Here is a 23,544-nt window from a genome sequence, read left to right as displayed (position 1 = left end):
TATAGTCATAGTGGTGATACTGATGATGATAGTCATCGTGGTGATACTGATGATGATAGTCATGGTGGTGGTACTGATGATTATAGTCATAGTGGGGATACTGATGATGATAGTCATGGTGGTGGTACTGATGATTATAGTCATAGTGGTGATACTGATGATGATAGTCATAGTAGTGGAAGTGATGATGATAGTCACAGTGGTGGTACTGATGATGATAGTCATAGTGGTGATACTGATGATGATAGTCATGGTGGTGGTACTGATGATTATAGTCATGGTGGTAGTACTGATGATTATAGTCATAGTGGGGATACTGATGATGATAGTCATGGTGGTGGTACGGATGATTATAGTCATAGTGGGGATACTGATGATGATAGTCATGGTGGTGGTACTGATGATTATAGTCATAGTGGTGATACTGATGATGATAGTCATAGTAGTGGAAGTGATGATGATAGTCACAGTGGTGGTGGTGGTGGTGATGATTAGTCAGAGTAGTTGCGATGATGATGTAAATAGACGTGATGGTGATGGTGAAAGTCATAGTGGTGATGGTGAGAGTCATAGTGGTGGTGGTACTGATAATGATAGTCATAGTGGTGGAAGTGACGATGATAGTCGTAGTGGTGGCTGTAACCACAGTAAGGATGATGATGATCATCATCATCATCATTGTGGTAGTGGTGACCGTGTTGGTCATAATGCCAATAGTCATAGGAGTGGTGGTGGTCACAGTGGCCAGAGTGGTAATGATGACCAGACTCAGTGGTGTAAGAGTTGGACTCGGAGCATCCATCTGAGTCTGGGAGGTCGGCCGTTCGAACACTGGTCCAATCATACCAAAGACTTTAGCAATGGTACGTGCTGCTTCCTTGCTTGACATTCAGCATTTAAAACTAGAACCGCACTAATCGACGTCACGACTTCCGCCAATATTCCTCCGCACACATTATTACATCATTATGCATAGTTGTACCGAGTTTGATTTCAACCCCTTCAGCAGTTCTTAAGTATTACATTTTTACCTGACATGAGCTCTGACCTTTCAGCCCGAAATCTAATCAGTTCATCTTTGCATCATAATATATATTTATCCCAAGTTTGGTCAAAATCCCATCACTGGTTCACAAATTAGCGCAGTAACACAATTTTTACCTCAAGGGACCTTTGACCTTTGACCTCTTGAATCGAATCCGTTTATCTTTACATCATTACACATATTTGCATCAAGTCATTTTAGTTCCCTTCAGCAGTTCTGAAGTTACTGGCTTCATCGGCGAAGGTATAAAAAGGATCGAGCATGGACAAACAACCATAAGTTGGCAAACCTCGCACAAGCTTTGAAGAGCCTATAAATGGCGCCTCCTGCATTGAAGTTCCTTGTAAACAAAAAAACTACGTCATGTGAGCTGTAAGGGAACTCATTAGATTATGATAATCTGTTCATAGTAGTGGTGATGATGGTACTAATAGTGGTGGTGATACTCAGTGGTGGTGATGGTGAAATGAATAGTGGTGGTGATGGTAATGGTGATGGTGATGGTAATGGTGATGGTGATACTCATAGTGGTGGTGATGGTGATACTCATAGTGATGATACTCATATTGGTGGTGATGGTGATACTAATAGTGGTGGTAATGGTGATACTAATAGTGGTGGTAATGGTGATACTAATAGTGGTGGTGATGGTGATGTGTCATAGTGGTAGTTATGGTGATACTCAGTGGTGGTGATGGTGATACTCAGTGGTGGTGATGTTGATATTCGTAGTGGTGGTTGGTGATACCAAGTGGTGGTGATTGTGATACTCATAGTGGTGGTTGGTGATACTAAGTGGTAGTGATTGTGATACTCATTGTGATGGTTGGTGATACTAAGTGGTGGCGATTGTGATACTCATAGTGATGGTTGGTGATAATCATAATGGTGGTTGGTGATACTCATAGTGGTGGTTGGTGATACTCATAGTGGTGACAATGGTGATACTCAGTGGTGATGATGGTGATACTCATAGTGGTGGTTGGTGATACTAAGTGGTGGTGATTGTGATACTCATAGTATAGTGGTGGTTGGTGATACTAAGTGGTGGTGATTGTGATACTCACAGTATAGTGGTGGTTGGTGATACTAAGTGATGGTGATTGTGATATTCATAGTGGTGGTTGGTGATACTAAGTGGTGGTGATTGTGATACTAATAGTGATGATGATGATGATGATGATGATGATGATGATGATGATATTAATAGTGATGGTGATACTCAGTGGTGTTGATGGTGATGATGATGATGATGATGATGATGATGTTGATACTCATAGTGGTGGTGGACGTGGTACGTAACAACCGAGTGCGGTAATGATAATGCTAATCGTGATGCCCTCACTTGCTCAAGGCTCGGCTCCAGAACATGACCCCAGGCCAAAGTTCTCGCAAGTGGACAGCACGTCCTAGTTGGACCTTGATGAGCTCCAGGGAGGCCGCAGCCTCGCCATGAACTCGGTCCGCGTACGGCAGCAGGCGGATGTACGGACACTCTCTCTGCGAGTCCGTGGAGTGCTCCATCGGACACCGCTCCATCTTGAGTGCGAATTCTTGTCGGCCTTTAGCCTTTACTCACCCACCTCTTACCAGCATCCAACTCTCCTCTTGATCCTCTTCCTGATACCCCGCGTCTCCCCTTGATCCTCTTCCTTAGTTACCGTTCTCTCTACTTCCCGATACCCCGCTGGAACGCGAGCTCACGGTGTGCTGAATGGTCCGAACAGTCCCTCACTGTAAGTGTAATACCGCCGGTTCAAGCTGTACACGAGAAGTACGCAGGCGGTTAGAGGCGTGGCCAAATACGTCATCGCTCACGTGACATCTGCTGCCTTTTATGTCAGAACTCTGTCTCTGTGAGAGGAAGCAGAGCAGAAGGCAAGTAAATAACTGGTAAACACCATGCATTTGGGTATTTCGACCATCGTACCTGTGCTCTCTCCCCACTGCAGGTAGTGCTTTAATTGTTACAGCAAAAAATCTAAAACCAGAGAGTTTCGCCAAGGTACCGGCGCACAATGGCCAACTCTTCAAATTACTTGCCACGTGAAGAGAAATCCTGCAGTGTCGGTTAATAATTTCCACTTCATACCAACCGTGTCTGCAAGCTGAGGCCAGTAGTAGTATAGTAGTAGTAGTAGCTGCTCGGGTCTGTATTGAGAGGTTTCAGTACCCATGATGCAGTGCGCGGGCGCCATATTGGTTGGCAAGCTAAACGGGCCAGAAAAGGCAAGCAAGGCAAACGACGAATGAATTCATATAGATTTTTCAGAGACAGATTCTATAGAGCGTGTCGTAATTCCATAATTTTTCTTCCATAAAATTGTTTCAGAATGTGGTCCTAAAGTACCGTAGAACGTATATAAATTTTATATAAATTTTATATAAATGTTCTAAAAAAGCTCTAGAGAATGTTTTCATAAAATTCTATCGAATTTCTAAAGACAGGTCCTATAGAAAGTCCATAGCAAATTTCTGTCTGCCTGTTTGTCTGTCTGTTTGTTACTTGTGAAAATCGAAGATTTTTCAAGTATATTGAAATAATTATCTTCTTCGTTATTGTCTGTCTGTTTAGCTGTTTGTCTGCATGTCAGTCGCCTACAGGTCACAATTCTAAACCGATCTTCCCGAAACTTCACCAAACGGTTTTTTGGCGTCAAAAAGTGAATAGGTCAACAATCAACATCGGCCAAAAGGTCAACATAGGACGAATTTCTAAAATCCTCAATTTTCATCTGATTGACCTGACATTTTAAGAGGATTTGCATATATGGTCACTGAATTCAACCAACAACTATTTTTGAGGTCAACATAGGCCAGATTTCTAAAATACTCAATTTTCATCCGATTGACTTGCAATTTTAAGAGGATTCGCACATCTGGACGATAAATTCAACCACCAAGTATTTTGAGGTCAACAAAGGCCAATAACCTATTTTAGGGATCTCGCAAGTATCGTGCTATGCACAACATATTTCTAGTTTGTTTGTCTGTTTGTGAACAAGATATCTCTAAAAGTTGTGGACGGATTCGGATGAAATTTGGCAGAGATATAGTGAATGTGACAGCGACGAAATTATTACATTTTGGTGAAGATCCGGATCCGGATCCGGCTACTAGAATTTTAAAAGTGATTCTTCACCATTGGGAGATAGGGCCAAAAACTATACATTGCCGGATATCTCAAAAAGTTATGGATGGATTTGGACGAAACTTGGTGGACTGGTTGGGTGTCTGACAAGGACAAATAGATTAGATTTTGGTGTAGATCTGAATATGGATTCGGATATGAGTTATTTAATTTTAAGTGATTCTTCACCATTGGGAGATCGGGCCAAAAACGATACCTAGCATGATATTTCCAAAAGTTGTGGACGGATTTGGACGAAACTTGGTGGAGAGGTTGGGTGTCTGACAAGGACAAATCGATTCGATTTTGGTGAAGATTTGAATATGGATTCGGATATGAGAATTATTTAATTTTTGAAGTGATTCTTCACCATTGGGAGATAGGGCCAAAAACTATACATAGCAGGATATCTCAAAAAGTTATGGACGGATTTGGACGAAACATGGTGGACAGATTGTGTGTGACAAGGAAGAATCGATTCGATTTTGGTGAAGATCTGAATATGGATTCGGATATGAGAATTATTTAATTTTTCAAGTGATTCTTCACAGTTGAGTGATATGGCCAACCAGGTGGAGGTATGCTTTCTACTGAGTGCCGTTCTAGGTGTTTCTGCGTCCAACTATGGCTGCACCATCAGTATCAGTGCATCGCCTTTTTACCCATTGTCATCTCACTGTTCCATGAGCTGAGATTTTGTATCCAAATATGAAAAAAACACATAACCTTTTTGGAGATAAGCTGTGTCAGAAGCCAAAAGCCTGAACTGTAAAGCACTTTGACAGTTTTCCTATCCGTCTGAGATTAAAAGCGGTCCTGCTCTATCCGCACAAGCATTAACCTCTGCATGAACCGTCCTCCTCCTCTCCTCCCTCCCACCTACAGTGGCAACTCCTTAATCAGCAGCTGCAGTCCGAATTCCACATTCAATCTATTGATTATGCCTTGATGGTGGATTTCCTAAGATGGGGGCATGTAGGTGGTTGGATGAGTGACCTTGTCTTTGGCAGCTGAAGGAACGCAATACTCAGCGTTTTATAATAATGCAGTATATTCCCAACCTCCTTTCCGTTTTTCTCCCCGTTACAATGTCTCCCACAATCCCCTTCCACCCATATCCTCACTTACTGTGCACCGTCCCTTTGGGTGGTGGTCCATGGGAATGCGCTGTAGAGATTTCTCCCTGGATTGATGATGCATTTTGGTGAGTTTTTTTGTTTTGTCCGAATTAGGCCTTCCTTATGAGTTGTTAAGAGGCTGATTAAGCTAATGATGCCAAAGGGCTTTACACACATTTGCCTTTGCTCCCTTTCTTATTTCTGATTTTATGTTTTGTTTTTTCGTTAGTCTGCTGTTTGCACTTGATGTGAAACTTCTTTCTATTTGCACTATTATTTCTATCTTTGCCATTGAAGGTATTTGTGTTCTTGGCATTCATTCTCTTTTTGCTTGAGGTTAGTGGTATTGCCTCTCCCCCACAGCTTTTATAATGGCTGTTTTGTTCTGTTGATAAAGCTATGAAGATAGAAACAGTGCTGTTTGTTACTGGTGGTAATGTGAAAGTGTGAAAATCTACTTCATTCTCCATACGCTTTTGGGTTGTGGTCTATTGGGAAGCCCTGAGGAGATGTTTTCTTTTTCTTAAAAATTTGGACCATTATACATCTTTCCTTTTCTGTATCTGTGGCATGTATGTAGATGATCCCTCATGACATGACAAGTGTTTCATTGAGGCACACCTGAATTTGGAGAAACCAAAACAAGATAGCTTGGCCTGTTGGTGTTCCTAACTGGAGCCCTGGCTGCAGATGCAAGTGAACTCAGGTTCAAATCCCATATACCGCAACAGTTTTGTCCATTGTCTACTAATGTCCATTTATTCATGGAATGCTAAACTGATGTCTGCAATTCTCTTTGGCATTTGATATTGTCACGTTTACGGCCCTGATGGGACTGCTAATAATGAGTAAGGTGAGAAGCTGCAAAACGCCAAAGCAGTCATTTCACGGATGGCTAGGTTAATGCCAATTTGGAGGTGATCAGATGCCAGAGCGGAGGAGAGCGATCCTATATCCAAGCTCAGGCTAACCTCACACCGACTATCGGGGTTTAAATCTAATTTAACTCCCCAGAAATTTGTCAATGTCGCCAAAACAAGTGACACACGGCAGGCGGATTGCAGAGCAGACACACGTAAACCTAATAACAAAAAGGATTTATTGAATCACACACCCAGGCACGAGCCACATTTATAGACTGTTCCAGCAGATGAAGACAGACTTTGAATAACGACAATAAATAAGTCCTTGCGTTACAATAAAAACTACCCTTCTATGGGCCCAGTTGTACACGCACTCACACATGACCCAGGTAAGGATTGTTAAAGTTCTGAAATATCCACGAGGGAGCAGCATAAGAGAGGAGAGGATAGCAGAGCAGCACCAGCACAGCAAAGCGTCCCTAACACGAACAGAGCTTTGCAACAAAGGATGTCTCCAGCCACAGACAGCTTTAACGGATGTCCAAGGCAAACGAGAAACAAAATTGGTCCCACTCTTCCCTCTTCTTTCCTCTTGCCCCTCATCATGGCACAGTTACCCTTAAAACTGTGCATTCCCACCGCCATCCCAATTTAGGACAAGGCCCTTGGCTCCGGCCAATACGCGACTTTCAAAATGACTTATGAATGCTAAACGAGGCTTTTCTGTATGTGTGTTTACAGTGATTCGCTTCTGCTCACCGGGCACTTTTAACCTGCCATTGCTGGCATGAAATTTGTGATTCAAATAGTCCTTTAAACATAATTTGCAGCATTTACATTAAAGAGTGGCAGTTTCAAAATCGTTAACCATAACTACTTTATTCCTCAATGCAAATTGGACTCACGGAAATAAAGGAATTCGAGAAATGTCCATGGATAAGAGGAGTTGGGTTCGTACCATTACCTGTTAATACAATAAGCTAGCGGCAGTAGTGGATATAACACACAGACACACACTTGCACACACACTTGCACACGCACACACACACACACACACACACACACACACAAATGGATGCTTCTCCTTCCACCAGTAGATGCAAAAATCTAGTATAATTTCTCCTGTGGCCCAGAACCAAACAGAAATATTTACTTGTAATGACAGTCACAGCCTACAAAACTCCCACTCCCTCTAACCCCCAAAACATGATTAATAGTAAATATCATCATTTCAAACCTACCTTGTACATTGACAGGTCCCAGGTATGACATTCCCCTAGGTGTTAAGAAGCACGAAGGTTTGGTTAAAACGAGTCTGTTTACGAACCTTCAGGCCTTTCACGGCCCATATCGTTGGGAGTTTTTGCAGTATGGACTGTGTGCATGACATCAACTTTTTGGACGAGTTGATCAGAAAGTTCTCAAAAACTTTCATTGTGCAGAGGAACACCACTTTTTGGCAGGTATGTTTCCAAGTATTTTCGGCTTCTTTAAATGCTTAGTGAGCCGTTTTATGCTGCAATACTTATCTGGCACGTATGATATACCTTCAGGCCGCCTGAATGGACTCTGTTACTTGGGGTTTTTGCACATGTGCGCTGAGCAATCTGGGGTGGGTTACATAATTTTGAAAGTGGCGTTTTCCAGCAGGTTCGGCCAATAGCACACCACATAGATGCAACAGTGGGAGGGTTCTCCCTGGGGCACCACACCAGGTGATGACTTTGATGGCACCGGAGGTAATGTCAGGTCTTCAGATCTCGGCGATCCTGGATGTAGGGGAAGAATGTAGCAAACGTTACGCAACATGCTGGACGACCTCATATTAATTACCCTCTCTAGGGTCCCTTCATCTTACATTAGCTGACCTTCGCCCATTCAGACAGGAAGGACAGATCACCTGACACTCTTAACCTAGTGTACCTCTCTACCACACACCACACCGCTTTCCAATTGTGTACAAAAACAAGATGACGTAACCGAAATGTGAAGTTGTTGTTACAGGTAAAATGCACTATCCTACATGAACACATGGTCCATGCTAAGGCCTTACACTTTACTAAGTTACCAGCACCACACAAATGTCTTCATGAGTCTATGATCACTACAAAAAGGACTATCTGAAAATATGTGAGTGCTTCAAAAGCATTTTTACACCTACCGTACCTTCCTGATCTTTTCTTTTACAGATTAAAAGGCAGGATAACCACAGACCTTCTGCTCTCAGACATCGCGTCAAAACCATATGGATGTAGTTACTGCCACCACCGAAGTGGGAGGAGGTTGTGGCGGGCACAAGAATCAATAATTCCGCGCACCAGTGGGTGGCGCGAGCGTCCGGGCGTGGAACTGAGATACATGCCCCGCCTTTCGGCCGATCGGCCACGCCCGAGGGCAAGGCGTGGCCTCGGGACATATATGCGGGCTCGAAGGTCGAGCCCACCCAGTGCTGATGTGCGAGCTTGTAATAAAGTGCTTTCGTTTGTATCCACGCGTTGTGGCCTACCTTTTTGGCAATCGAGTTGTGTGTGCACAGCACCACACTGGTGACCCCAACTGGTTCAGCCGTCGCTGACCCCCGAACACACCATGGCTACCAACGCCGTCGCCATCAAACTCCCGGAGTTCTGGGAAGCGCAAGCCGACGTTTGGTTTGTGCAGGCCAAAGCTCAATTCCAACTCCGGGGCATCACGGCAGACGAGACCATGTACTACCACGTGGTCGCCGCCCTCGGGCCCGGCACTGCCGCCCGCGTCGTGTCCATCCTTCGGCGCCCGCCTGGCGACCACAAGTATGCGGCGCTCAAACGTCTCTTCCTCGCCACGTTCGGGCTCACGGAGGTCGAACGCGCCGACCGCCTCCTGGACCTTCCCGCCCTCGGCGACACACGACCGTCCGTTCGGATGGATTTTATGCTGTCCCTGCTTGGAGACCAGCGCCCGGATTTCCTGTTCCGAGCACTTTTCCTCCGCCAGCTACCTGTACAGGTGCGCCTCGCGCTGGCCGGTTCCAAAATAACGTAACCCCGCACCCTGGCCGGAGAGGCCGACAAATTTTTCGCGGCCTGCGACACGCAGTCGGTGTACGGTGTTGCCGTAGTGGATCCCGGTGCGGAGGCTCCAGCGTTCCTTGCTTCCCTCGTGGCCGCTGCTACGCCCCGCCCACTACCGCCGCCGACGCGGCCGCCCCCGCCGCAAACCTGGTGCTACTATCATGCCAGGTTCGGCCGCAAGGCTAGAACATGCCGCCCGCCGTGTTCTTTTGACGGGTCGGGAAACGACCGGGCCGGCGCTCACTTGCGGCCATGAGCATCGGCTATTCCGGCAGCCTCCTGTTCATCACGGACACCTCGTCTGGTCGTCATTTTCTATGCGACACGGGAGCGCAGGTAAGCGTCCTCCCTGCCTCCGCGTCCGACAAGCAAGCCGCGGGCCGGGGCCCCGCTTTGCTTGCCGCCAACGGAAGACCCATCCGCACATTCGGGAAGCGTTGCCTCTCACTGCGGTTCGGAGGGCAGCATTTCCAATGGTCCTTCGTCACCGCCAGTGTGCCAATGGCCCTGCTCAGTGCGGACTTAATTTGTGCACATGGGCTGTTGGTGGACTTTAAGCATCGACGTCTTGTCCAGGCCGAAACCTTCAGCTCGCTCGCTTGTTCGCTGAGCGGCTCGTTGAGCAGCTCGCTGAGCGGCTCACCGAGCGGCATGCCAAGCGGCTGGCTGAGTGGTTCCGTCCCGGCGAGGTTAGTCTGTACGCTTCCGGCAGCGGACAAGTTTACCCGCCTCCTCGCCAGTTTCCCGGCACTCACGCGGCCCACCTTTTCTGCGGTGGCCGTCAAACACGGGGTGGAGCACCATATCCCCACCGTCGGCCCACTGGTCTATGCCTGGGCGCGCCGCCTTGACCCAACGAAGCTCGCCGTGGTGAAAGCGGAGTTCGCCACGCTGGAACGGATGGGCATCGTGCGGCGCTCCAACAGCGCTTGGGCCTCTCCTCTGCACATTGTGCCCAAGCCCGGCGGCGGATGGCGGCCGTGCGGTGACTACCGCCTGCTCAACGATGCCACCACCCCCGACCGCTACCCGGTCCCGCATATTCAAGACTTTTCTGCCCGGTTGGCAAACACGACCGTTTTCTCCAAGGTGGACCTCATCCGGGGCTACCACCAGGTCCCCGTACAACCGGACGATGTCCCAAAGACAGCCATCATCACCCCTTTCGGCCTCTTTGAGTTCCTGCGGATACCTTTTGGGTTGAAGAATGCGGCCCAGGCGTTCCAGCGGCTCATGGACAGCGTCTTGCGCGACATACCTTTCATCTACGTCTACCTGGACGACATCCTAGTCGCGAGCGCGTCCCGGGAGGAGCACCTGCTCCACCTCCGCACGCTCTTCGAACGCCTGGGCCAGCATGGCCTGATCATCAACCCCGCGAAGTGCCGTTTCGGCATCACTGCCATCGACTTCTTGGGGCACCGCATCACCAGGCAAGGGGCCATCCCTTTACCGGCCAAGGTGGAGGCCGTCAAGAGTTTCCCGCGCCCCCGCACGATCAAGGGGCTCCAGGAATTCCTGGGCATGGTCAATTTTTACCACCGCTTCGTGCCCCCCGTCGCCCAGCTCCTGCGCCCCATGCACGAGGCCCTCCGGGGGAAGCCGGGCAAAGGTGACATCGCCTGGACGGAGCCGATGGCCATGGCGTTTGCGGGCGCAAAGCTGGCCTTGGCCAACGCCACCATGCTGGCGCACCCAGCGCCCGATGCAACAATCGCCCTCACCACCGACGCGTCGGACTACACGGTGGGCGCGGTGCACGAGCAGTGGGTGCGTGGTGCTTGGCAGCCGCTGGCGTTTTTTAGCCGGCAGCTTCGCCCGCACGAACGCCGCTACAGCACCTTCGACCGTGAGCTGCTCGGACTCCACCTGGCGGTCCGACACTTCTGCCATCTGCTCGAGGGCCGCCCGTTCAAGGCTTTCGTCGATCACAAGCCCCTTGTGTTCACGATGGCCAAGGTCGCCGAGCCATGGTCGGCCCGGCAGCAACGTCACCTCTCTGCCGTCTCCGAGTACACGACGGACATCCGTCACTTCGCGGGTAAAGACAACCCGGTGGCGGATTGCCTTTCCCGGTCCGTCGCACACGCGGTCCACCTCGGGATCGACTATGCCCGGATGGCGGTGGACCAGACCGCCGACCCCGACGTCCAGGCCTTGCGGACCGCCGTCACAGGCCTCCGTGTCATGGAGGTGCCGTTCGACGTCGCGGGCACGGCCCTCTTGTGCGACGTCTCCCTCGGCCGGCCTCGCCCCATCGTGCCTACTGGCTGGCAGCGCCCGGTTTTCGACGCCATCCGCGGCCTGTCCCACCCGGGCACGAAGGCCTCCCAGAAGCTCGTCGCTGCGAAGTTCGTCTGGCATGGCCTCAGGAAGAACGTCCGCGACTGGGCCAGGACGTGCCTCGCGTGCCAGCGTGCAAAGGTCCGCCGCCACACCCAGGCCCCATTGGCCCCATTTACGGTGCCAGAGCGTCGGTTCGACCACGTCCACGTTGACTTGGTGGGACCTTTGCCCCCCTCGTGGGGGTTCACCCACCTCCTCACCATGGTGGACCGCACCACCTGGTGGCCGGAGGCCGTGCCATTGGTGGCGACGGCAGCGGCTGACGTCGCGCAAGCCTTCATCGCCACGTGGGTTGCCCGGTTCGGTGCCCCCTCGGACATCTCATCCGACCGCGGCCCCCAGTTCACCTCGGAGCTCTGGGGAGCGGTGGCACAAGGGCTCGGCATCAAACTGCACCGCACCACGGCCTACCACCCCCAGGCCAATGGCCTGTGTGAGCGCTTTCATCGCTCAATGAAGGCCGCGCTCGGAGCCAGTCTCCGCGACGGCAGCTGGGCCGACAGGCTCCCCCGGGTCCTGCTGTACCTCAGGACGGCGCCCAAGGACGACCTGCGTGCGTCTCGGCGGAGCTGGTTTTCGGACAACCGCTTCGGGTGCCGGGCGAATTTATCCCCGACTCCACGGCTCCTTGGTCCGCGGCGCAACAGCGCTCCTCCCTGCAGGAGACCGCCAGGCGGTTCGCCCCGGTGCCGACGGCACACCACCGTTGCCCGTCCTCCCACGTCGCCCCGGAGCTTCGCATGGCGAAGCACGTTTTCGTCCGGCACGACGCCCACCGGGCACCGCTGCGGCCCCCGTACGACGAGCCCTTCCGTGTGCTGGAGACCGGGGATAAACATTTCATCGTGGACATCGGCGGTGCTCCGGATCATATCTCCGTGGACCGCCTCAAGCCGGCCCACCTTGATCTGGACCACCCCCCGCAAGCAGCTCTGCCTCCGCGTCGAGGCCACCCCCCGGCGGTCAGACCCCCGGCACCCCTCAGCCCCGCTACCCCCCAGCCCTGCACGTATCGCCAGAGGGCGTTTTGGCCGGGTCATCCGGGCTTCCCCGCAAGCTCACCCTTCAGGTGCACGGGAATTCTGGGGGGGCGCGTGTGGCGGGCACAAGGATCAATAATTCCGCGCACCAGTGGGTGGCGCGAGCGTCCGGGCGTGGAACTGAGATACATGCCCCGTCTTTCGGCCGATCGGCCACGCCCGGGGGCAAGGCGTGGCCTCGGGACATATATGCGGGCTCGAAGGTCGAGCCCGCCCAGTGCTGATGTGCGAGCTTGTAATAAAGTGCTTTCGTTTGTATCCACGCGTTGTGGCCTACCTTTTTGGCAATCGAGTTGTGTGTTCACAGCACCATAAGGTTATGTTTTCACCACCTGTCTGTTTGTTTGTGAACAGGATATCTCAAAAGGTTGTAGACGGATTCTGACAAAATTTGGTGGAGAGTTTGGGTGTGTGAAGATGACGAAATGGTTAGATTTTGGTGAAGATACGAATCTGGATACTAGAATTTTTAAAGTGATTCTTCACCATTGAGAGATAGGGCCAAAGAGATATATAGCATGATTTTTCAAAACGTCGTAGACGGATTCGGATGAAACTTGGTGGATGATTTGGTTATGTGACAAGAACAAGCTGATTAAAATTTGGTTCAGGTCCAGATCCAGATCCGGCCTATCATTGGGATACAAAACGTAAACTGTTCAGCCTGGCGGCGGTATTCGCGCTACCAAGTGCCATTCTGGTTTGTTACCTCACTCAAAGCAAAAGGCGAGTTTAAGCAAATGGTTCACTTCTGTCTGTCTGTCTTCAAATGTCGAGTTATGATCTGGAACAACTTGATTATAATGGAATGTTATATTTTGAACACAAATCGGAAAAAGAATGGGAAGGCAAGTTTGCAGTTTTGCATCATGGACTTTGGCTCTGAATTCGTCCCGACTGCGCATGCGCCGAGAGGAATGAGATGGTATTTTTACTCTGTCTGCCTGTCTGGCAGTGAAACAAAATTGAAAATCATTCCCCATAGAAAACTTACTGTTTTAAAGACCTCATGAAGAACACAAACAGCAGGCACAAATAACTAATGTATCGTATTAAATAAGGTGGTGTATAAGATGCATCAACGGCGGAAAACTTCCGATTTTCTTTTTTACGACCTTTAAAATCCTTTTTTTATTTCAATTTAATTATATACTTGACCACTGTGGGACACAAATTGCCTTTTGGCACGTTTCAAACCCATTCGTTTAGCCGTATTTGGACAAAATATTTCGACATTTTCCATCATCATGACCAATCAGATTTGCCGCTCGTAGACCCCGCCCATATCCTTGTTTCTCATGGCAGCGCGGGGTAAAGTGGTTTATGAACTCTAGTTGATTTCATTGTCTGTTTGTGGTTGGGATATCTCAAAAAGTTATGGACGAATTCTGGCGAAACTTGGTCGACAGGTTTGGTGTATGAGAAGGACGAATTGATTCGATTTTGGTGAAGATATGGATCTGGACACTTGGGTTTTTTGAGTGATTCTGCACGATTGAGAGATAGGGCCAAAAACCATGTATGTCACGATATTTAGAAAAGTTGTGGACGGATTTTTTTTTTTTTTTTTTTTTTTTTTTTTTTGTATACAAGATCGAGGCTCGTGAAAGAGCGAACATTAATCACACAGAAAGACAAACAGACACATAAAACAAATAACATCGGGAGCGGTAGACAAGATGGGGAGAGAGGGGGAAGGACACAAACACAACATTTGAGAGCAGGGACCGAGAGACATGGAGACATCGAGAGATCTGTGGGAGGGAGAGGGCTTTGGGGGGGAGGCATGTGAAGGGGGGGAGGCATGTGAAGGGGGGGAGGCATGTGAAGGGGGGGGGTGGGAGAGGTATAAACATATGGACACTGCCAGGATTTCCAGGAAATAAGTTGGAATTTCAAACAAGGTGGATCTGGGGTGAATTAGTGGGGGTAGAAAAGATCAAGGTTATGGATGGGGGAAGATAAGAGATGGTGGTGAACAGCTGTTTTAAAGACCTGGAGGGAGGAGAGGGATTGAAGGGAGTGTGGGAGTTTGTTCCACAGGCGGGAGAAAAGAGGAATGAAAGAGTGAAGGTGAGCAGAGAGCCGAGATTTCGGCAGTTTAACCATCAGAGGGTTGCTGGCAGATCTTGTGCGACCTGTAGGAATATTTGGGGGACAGAGCACAGAGAGAGCTGGGGGAGCAAGGCCGGAGAGGAGTCGGTAGAAGACAGAAAGACCACCTACCTGCCTACCTGCCACCTACCTGCCACCTACCATTTATGACAAAACGTGGTGGATGAGTTGGGTAGGTGACAAGAACAAGCTGATTAGACTTTGGTTCAGGTCCGAATCCAGATCTGACCTATCAGTGGGATACAAATCGTAAACTGTTCAACATGGCGGAGGTACCCGCTCTCTACCGAGTGCTGTTCTAGTTTTCTCCATATGTTTGCATTATGTGTGGTGGTGTTGGGGTCTTGGGGGCTTTGGTGGAGGTGGTGAGATGCTTTCTGTCATGACGTGTTTGAGGCAAGTATACTAAAACGCAGCCTTGTGTAGGAAAGCATCTTTGTCTTTTTTCTATCATGATTTGTGAATTTCTTTTGTTTTCTCTCAGTTATAAAAAACAACAACGAAGAATTAAACAATAAAGAATCACAAATAATATTCTTCCTATTTCATGGAAGTTATTGTAGCGGCTGCCGCTGGGTTTTCACAATCGCCTTGCACCTATCAAGGACGCGGAGCGATCACCATGCCGGGCTCGTCCAGGACGCCCGGGCAGGCCCGCGCTCAACTTGCCAGGCCTCGGTTGGGACGCTGGGCCACGCCCCCTCTCGCCGGGCCTGGGCAAACGCTCCTGGATAATAGGTATATATATTGCTGCCCGATAAACGGGTTTTTCAGAGTGCCTGAGTGTTTGGTTTGATTAAAGCAACTCGGATGAATTCCAGCTTTTTGTCACGTCCATTCTTCCGATCGACGTGGGAGCCCCAGCTCCTTCATTGGTGACCTACCGACATGGACACGGCAGTCGCCCTTAAACTGCCTACCTTCTGGGAGGCTCACGCGGCGGTTTGGTTCGCACAGGCGGAGTCCCTGTTCACCCTGCGAGGCATCACGGCCGACGACACCCGCTTCCACCATGTGGTAGCAGCGCTCAGTTCAGCCACCGCGGCCCGCGCCCTGAGCCTCCTCGAGAGCCCGCCAGCCGCTGACAAATACGGCGCGATTAAGAAGCTTCTCCTCGATGCTTTCGCCCTCCCATCGGCGGAACGCGCACGGCGCCTGCTCGACCTGCCTGAGCTCGGCGGCATGCGCCCTTCCGAGCGAATGGACTACATGCTTTCACTGCTCGGCGAGCACTCTCCGGCATTCCTGTTCCGGGAGCTGTTCCTCCGTCAGCTGCCTAACCCGGTACGCCTCGCCCTGGCAAGCACGACGATCACAGATCCCTGGGCCCTTGCCAGAGAAGCCGACAAGATCTCCGCCGCAGGACAGCGCATCGCAGCGGCGACATGGGACCCACCGCCGTCCGACGCAACACCCATGGCGCCCGAGCACCCGGCACGGTCGACGACCGAACTGCCGACGCAATTGGCGGCCGCTACACCGAGCCGACCACCTCCAGCACGACGACCGGGGCCTCCACCTGACCAAGCGTGGTGTTACTATCATGCCAGGTTCGGACAGAAGGCCCGGACATGCCGACCCCCGTGCACCTTCGGCAGGCCGGGAAACGGCCGGGCCGGCGTTCATTACCAGCCATGAGCGCCGGCCACACGGGCAACTTACTGTTCATCACGGATAAAGCGTCCGGACGGCGCTTCCTGTGCGACACCGGCGCCCAACTGAGCGTCATACCCGCCTCTGACCAGGACAGGCAATCCGCGGTTTGCGGCCCCTCCTTGGTTGCGGCCAACGGATCGACCATCCGCACCTTCGGCCCGCGCAACGTCACCCTCTGCTTCGGCGGCCAACGCTTTGCTTGGACGTTTGTAACCGCAAACGTGCCCATGGCTCTGCTAGGCGCCAACTTCCTCTGCGCACACGGACTGCTGGTGGACGTCCAACGGCGTCGTTTAATCAACGCCGAAACCTTCAGCTCCCTGGTATGCACATTGAGCAGCTCTGCGCCGACCGAGCTGGCATGCACCGTCCCGGCGGCGAACGAGTTTGCTCGCCTGCTCACGGAGTTCCCGGCCCTCACGCGGCCGACGTTTTCGGCCGTCGCAGTACGGCATGGGATCGAGCACCACATACCAACCACGGGCCCGCCGGTCTACGCCAGGGCCCGCCGCCTCGACCCAGCCAAGCTCGCCGTGGCGAAGGCCGAATTCGACGCGTTGGAGCACCTCGGCATCGTGCGGCGCTCCGATAGCGCGTGGGCCTCGCCACTGCACATCGTGCCAAAGCCGGGGGGTGGATGGCGCCCGTGTGGCGACTACCGCCGTCTCAATGACGCTACCACCCCCGACAGGTACCCGATCCCGCATATCCAAGACTTCTCCGCCCGTCTGGCGGGACGGGTCATTTTTTCGAAAATTGATCTCATACGGGGATATCACCAGGTACCTGTCAGGGCGGCCGACGTCCCTAAAACGGCAGTCATCACGCCGTTCGGCTTATTCGAATTCTTGCGGATGCCGTTTGGTCTCAAGAACGCGGCTCAGGCGTTCCAGCGCTTGATGGACGGCGTGCTGCGTGACCTGCCGTTCCTTTTCGTTTACCTGGACGACATCCTCGTCGCCAGCACGTCCCGGGCCGAGCACCTCCTCCACCTCCGAACACTGTTCGGGCGCCTCAGCGAGCACGGCCTCATCGTCAACCCGGCCAAATGCCACTTCGGCACGACGGCCGTTGATTTTTTGGGCCACCACATCACCAAGAACGGGGCCGTGCCGCTGCCAACCAAGGTCGAGGCCATCACCACGTTCCCGCGTCCCCGCACCATAAAGGCCCTGCAGGAATTCCTGGGAATGGTGAATTTTTATCACCGCTTCGTGCCCCGCGCTGCTCAACTCATGCGGCCCCTCTACGAAGCCCTCCGGGGCAAGCCGGCCAAGCACGACATCGCCTGGTCCGCAGCAATGGATGCGGCCTTCCAACGCTCAAAGCGGGCCCTCGCCGACGCAACACTGCTCGCTCACCCGGTGCTCAACGCTCCCATCGCCCTCACCACGGATGCCTCCGACTACGCAGTGGGCGCCGTACATGAGCAATGGGTGAACGGGGTTTGGCAGCCACTCGCTTTTTTCAGCCGGCAGCTCCGGCCGAACGAGCTCAAATACAGCACGTTTGACCGGGAGCTCCTCGGTCTACACCTGGCCGTCCGCCATTTCCGCCACCTCCTGGAGGGCCGTCCTTTCACGGCGTTCGTCGACCACAAGCCGTTGGTTTACGCCATGGCCAAGGTCATGGAGCCGTGGTCGGCCCGCCAACAGCGCCACCTCTCCGCCGTGTCGGAGTTTACCACGGACATCCGGCACGTCGCCGGCAAAAACAACGCCGTGGCCGACTGTCTTTCCCGGGCCAGCGCGAACGCGGTCCACCTGGGCATGGACTTTGCGCTTATGGCGGCGGACCAAACCACCGACACCACGGTGCAACCCTCCGGGCGGCGGACACGGGCCTCCGCCTGGCCGACATCCCCTGCGCGGACACTGTCCTGCTCTGCGACGTCTCCCAAGGCCAGCCTCGCCCCATCGTGCCCGTCACCTGGCAACGCCGCATCTTCGCCTCCCTCCACGGCCTTTCCCACCTGGGCCGGAAAGCTTCCCAGAAGCTGGTGTCGGCGCGATTCGTCTGGCACGGCCTTCGTCGGGACGTCCGTGATTGGACCAGCACCTGCACGGCCTGCCAACGGGCCAAGGTCCACCGACACACCCAGGCCCCGCTGGCACCTTTCACCGTGCCCGAACGACGTTTCGACCACGTCAACGTGGATCTGGTGGGCCCCCTCCCCCCGTCACGGGGGTTCACACACCTGCTCACCATGGTGGACAGGACCACCAGGTGGCCGGAGGCCGTTCCCCTCGTCTCCACCACCACCGCCGACGTGGCGCAGGCTTTCATCGCCACCTGGGTCGCCCGCTTCGGCGCACCGGCGGACATCTCGTCAGACCGCGGACCACAGTTCACCTCCGAGCTGTGGGGCGCGGTCGCCCGCAACCTGGGGGTCAAGCTCCACCGTACTACGGCCTACCACCCCCAAGCAAACGGGTTGTGCGAGCGATTCCACCGCTCCATGAAGGCCGCGCTCATGGCCGGCCTTCAAGACGGCGGTTGGGCCGACCGGCTGCCGTGGGTCCTTTTGGGCCTCCGCACGGCCCCCAAGGAGGACCTCCAGGCATCCACCGCCGAGCTTGTCTATGGCCAGGCGCTACGCGTCCCGGGCGAATTCGTGCCCGACGCTACCAGTCCCTGGTCCGCAGCTCACCAGCGCTCGGACCTCCAGGAGGCCGCCCGACGGTTTGCCCCCGTGCCAACATCCCACCACGGTGACCCCCAGTCCTATGTCCCCCCAGCACTTCGCACAGCGGAGTATGTTTTTGTGCGTCACGACGCACATCGGTGGCCACTCCAGCCGCCGTACGACGGGCCCTTCCGGGTGCTGCGACGGGACGACAAGTCGTTCGTCATCGACATCGGCGGCAGGTCGGACCGGATTGCGGTGGACCGCCTCAAGCCGGCGCACGTGGACGTCGACCACCCACCACGGGTGGCCCTTCCGCCGCGGCGAGGCCGCCCCCCGTCCACGGTGCCCCCCACTCGACCGCCCACCACCTCACCGGACCCCCTCCCACGACCCGCCAGGGGTCGCTTCGGCCGGGTCATCAGGACCCCCCTCAAATTGACCCTGCCGGTGCAAGTCGATTCTGGGGGGATGTGTGTAGCGGCTGCCGCTGGGTTTTCACAATCGCCTTGCACCTATCAAGGACGCGGAGCGATCACCATGCCGGGCTCGTCCAGGACGCCCGGGCAGGCTCGCCCTCAACTTGCCAGGCCGCAGCCAGGACGCTGGGCCACGCCCCCTCTCGCCGGGCCTGGGCAAACGCTCCTGGATAATAGGTATATATATTGCTGCCCGATAAACGGGTTTTTCAGAGTGCCTGAGTGTTTGGTTTGATTAAAGCAACTCGGATGAATTCCAGCTTTTTGTCGCGTCCATTCTTCCGATCGACGTGGGAGCCCCAGCTCCTTCATTATTGTTATTTATTATACATAAGCTTAAGTAAGGCTTGTAGTTCTTTGTGCATTTTCTTCATTTACTTGTGTTTCTCACGAGAAGCCTCTTCTGATATTTTGCAGACAATGTGCTTCGAACATAAATCATCATTTGCTGGATTGAGTCGAGGAGCACACAATCTAAGCGGACAAAGGAATGAAAAGTGCAGAAACGCAAACGCACGTGTCAGAGGTCGCAAAGCAAGAGGTGTGACGAGCATGAGAAAGCTGAAAGGTAATTTTCAAAGAGCACGTGATGCAGCATGGCTTGCCAGTGACAAATGCCAGCTCATGGTAAAACAGCTCGACGAGGTCAAAAGGCAGATGTGCGAAGTGCCCTCACACGCGCACTAGTAAGCAACATTGTGCAGGCAGAGCCATGCCTATTATTTATTTATTTATTTAAAACAAACTGCCTTTAGCCCTTACAAATATATACAGCCAAAAGTGGCTAAAGTATGATCAATGAAGCGCATCATGATCAGACATGGGATGCAGAAGATGATAATTACAACTGGTACAAAAAAAAAAGAGTTTGTCATATGTCGTGAAATGCAGGTTAAAATATTGTGGAAGAAAGTGAAATGATGATAATATTACAAATGATTCTTTGAGCAGTTCACAAATGTATGTTGGACTCGAGAATAGCATCATAGATACTCCGTGGGCTTTCAAACGAATAACAAAAAGCTGCTCTCGAAGGCCTTTTGAAGCCTTCAAATACTGAATTCCAAAACTTGAATTGGAATTTTTACTCTTTCCTTGAAAAGACTCATAGCTTCGTTGCCACAAAGTTAGATTTGAAAGCAGACATGTTTGTTTGAGCAGTGAAGGTAAACACAGTCATATGTGGCATGGACATCAGGAAAGAGCACACTCAGCAGATACTCTCTTTGTCAGGAGCGGTGGAACGAATTTGAAAGTGGGGAAGGGGAAAAGGAGGGCAAAACGGAAGAGGGGTACTGCTATAACCCATCCAAACTCCCTCCATTCCTGCCCACCCCCATTAAATGTGCATCTTATATAAAGTTGCAGCATCTCGTGGTTTTTCGATGCTCCTTGGATTGGTAGATGAAGATGATGCCACAATGTCCGTAACATTGGCAGTTGGAACTATTGAAGAACTAATATGGGAATGTGTGGAGTTAGTGAGCAGGACTTTTGTAAAACATATGCTCCTCTTGCCAGTGTATTTAATATATACTGTATAGGACCTTAAAGTCAGAAGGAGTGGGATATATAAGTATACATGTATAAATACGAAATATATATATTTTATATATATATACAGTCACGTGAAAAAGTAAGTACACCCCATGTAAAGTTTTGACTTTTACAACATATTTCAACATACAGCTATTTGATCTTCATTTCAACAATATTGATAGATAAAGGTGATATAATATAACAAATATCATGAAACATTTACATTTTGTAGTCCATTGTATAATTTAAATAACCATAAATGCAAATTTCGCATGTGCAAAAAGTAAGTACACCCCTACATTTATCACTACTTCAAATACCTAAAAATTAGAATCAGGTGCACCAGCTCAGGTGCAAATGATTAGAGCATCGTTAGAGAGGATCTTGGAGGAACCTGTCTTATTTAAACCTCAGACATTTAGTTTGGTTTGCTCTTTGTTGTTGAAGTGTGCGGCGTCACCATGCCTAGATCAAAAGAGCTCTCTGAGGCCTTCAGAAAGAAGGTTATAGATGCCTACGAGTCTGGGAAGGGATTTAAAAAGATCTCTAAACAATTTGAAATCAATCATTCGACTGTCCGGAAGATCATCTACAAGTGGAGGAGATTCCAAACAACTGCCAACTTGTTCAGGCCAGGCCGCCCCAGCAAGTTCAGCCCGAGAGCAGACCGCAAGATGCTGAAAGAAGTCTCTAAGAACCCCCAGAATGTCATCACGGGACCTACAGGTAGCTCTTGCCACTGTTGATGTCAATGTGCACGAGTCTACCATTAGAAAGAGGCTGCACAAATTTGATCTACATGGGAGGTGTGCCAGGAGGAAACCTTTGCTGTCCAGAAAGAACATCAGGGCAAGACTAAATTTTGCCAATGAACACCTCGGGAAAGACCAGCACTTCTGGAACAATGTGCTCTGGACAGATGAGTCAAAGGTAGAGCTATTTGGCCACAGTACCAGAAGACATGTTTGGCAAAAACCAAAGACAGCATTTGACCACAAGAACCTGATACCAACTGTAAAGCATGGTGGTGGAAATATTATGGTTTGGGGCAGCTTTGCTGCATCAGGGCCTGGGCAGCTCACCATCATAGAATCCACGATGAATTCTTCATTGTACCAGAGGGTGCTTGAGGATAATGTGGGGCCATCTTGCGGAGAGTTGAAGCTCAACTGAAGGTGGACCTTGCAACATGACAATGACCCTAAACATACCAGTAAATCCACCAAGGAATGGCTGAAAATAAAGAAATGGAGGGTTCTGGAATGGCCAAGTCAAAGCCCGGATCTAAATCCCAACGAGATGTTGTGGGGGGATTTGAAACGAGCTGTGCATACAAGAAACCCCTCAAACATCGCACAGCTGGAAGAATTCTGCATGGAGGAGTGGGCAAACATTTCTCCCATTCGACGTCAGAGACTGGTAGACAGTTATAAGAAACGCCGACTTGAGGTTGTTTCTGCCAAAGGGGGCAATACCACCTATTAGAGCCAAGGGTGTACTTACTTTTTCCACAGAAGGAAATGGCATCTCTGTCAATTTTTTGTTGAATGAATTATTGCAGAGTCAATTACTCATTGTTTTTTGTTCAATTAGATCACCTTTATCTATAGATACTGTTTAAATGAAGATCAAATATTGATATGGCCACATATGTTAAAAAGATTTTAAAAACATTTCATGGGGTGTACTTACTTTTTCCACATACGAAATTTGCATTTATGTTTATTTAAATTCTACAATGGATGACAAAATGTAAATGTTTCATGATATTTGTTATATTATTTCACCTTTATCTATCAATGTTGTTGAAATGAAGATCAAATAGCTGTATGTTGAAATATGTTGAAAAAGTCAAAACTTTACATGGGGTGTACTTACTTTATCATGTGACTGTATATATATATATATATATATATATATATATATATATATATATATATATATATATATATATATATATATGCATGCAGCAGGCTTTTAATCCTGGAGGGAAGAGCTCGAGACAACAGTCAGCAAAACAGTTCTACAGTCGAATAAAATGGCAGATGACTGAATGGAGGTGAGTGTTAAGTTTAAACTCTGCTATGGGTAAAGGGAAAGCGTTTCTGGTTGACATTGTATGACCAGGAGGGGCAGTGGTTGGGCAGAGAGGTGAGAGGGCAAGAGGAGCAAGACCAGAATAGAACTAAAAAATAAAACCGCAAGGCAACCAACCTGTGTGCAGTGAGCAAGAAACATATTCTAAGACGCAGCCTCCTTTGGCAGGGTGCACGGAGACCCAGGCTCTTGTGCGGATTCCACACTCTCAAGGGAGGCTTGTGGGGTTGTAGTGAAGGTTGGAGCTCCAGAATCCAAAGCTAACCCAGATAGCATTTTATAGCCAGTCTTTACGGAGGGACCAAGTGAGAGTATTCGTTTTTCTTGCTTTAAAGGCCAACTTCCAGGAAGAATATCAGTTGCTTCTAGTGTCTCTGTTTATCTTCATCTTCTTGCCTGTTCCTCCAGGGTGGAATGGGGCAATGATTCGGCCGGCT

The 23,544-nt window shown here is 50.8% G+C and overlaps 1 protein-coding gene across 2 annotated transcripts in view; it reads right to left on the bottom strand.

Moving 5' to 3' along the window:
• Positions 1-2,823, bottom strand: part of PSME4 (proteasome activator subunit 4) — a gene marked incomplete in the record, with an annotated part of 199,381 nt that extends 196,558 nt beyond the window's left edge. For both annotated transcript variants that reach the window (XM_078784397.1, XM_078784398.1), the window contains 1 exon segment: positions 2,391-2,823. In XM_078784397.1, coding sequence (XP_078640523.1) covers positions 2,391-2,584 — 194 coding nt within the window.
• Positions 2,824-23,544: the final 20,721 nt, after the last annotated feature.

The sequence above is a fragment of the Myxine glutinosa genome, chromosome 9 (assembly GCF_964187855.1).
Source record: "Myxine glutinosa chromosome 9, kmMyxGlut1.1, whole genome shotgun sequence".
Lineage (NCBI taxonomy): Eukaryota > Metazoa > Chordata > Myxini > Myxiniformes > Myxinidae > Myxine > Myxine glutinosa.
This window is presented reverse-complemented; position numbering and strand designations above follow the sequence as displayed.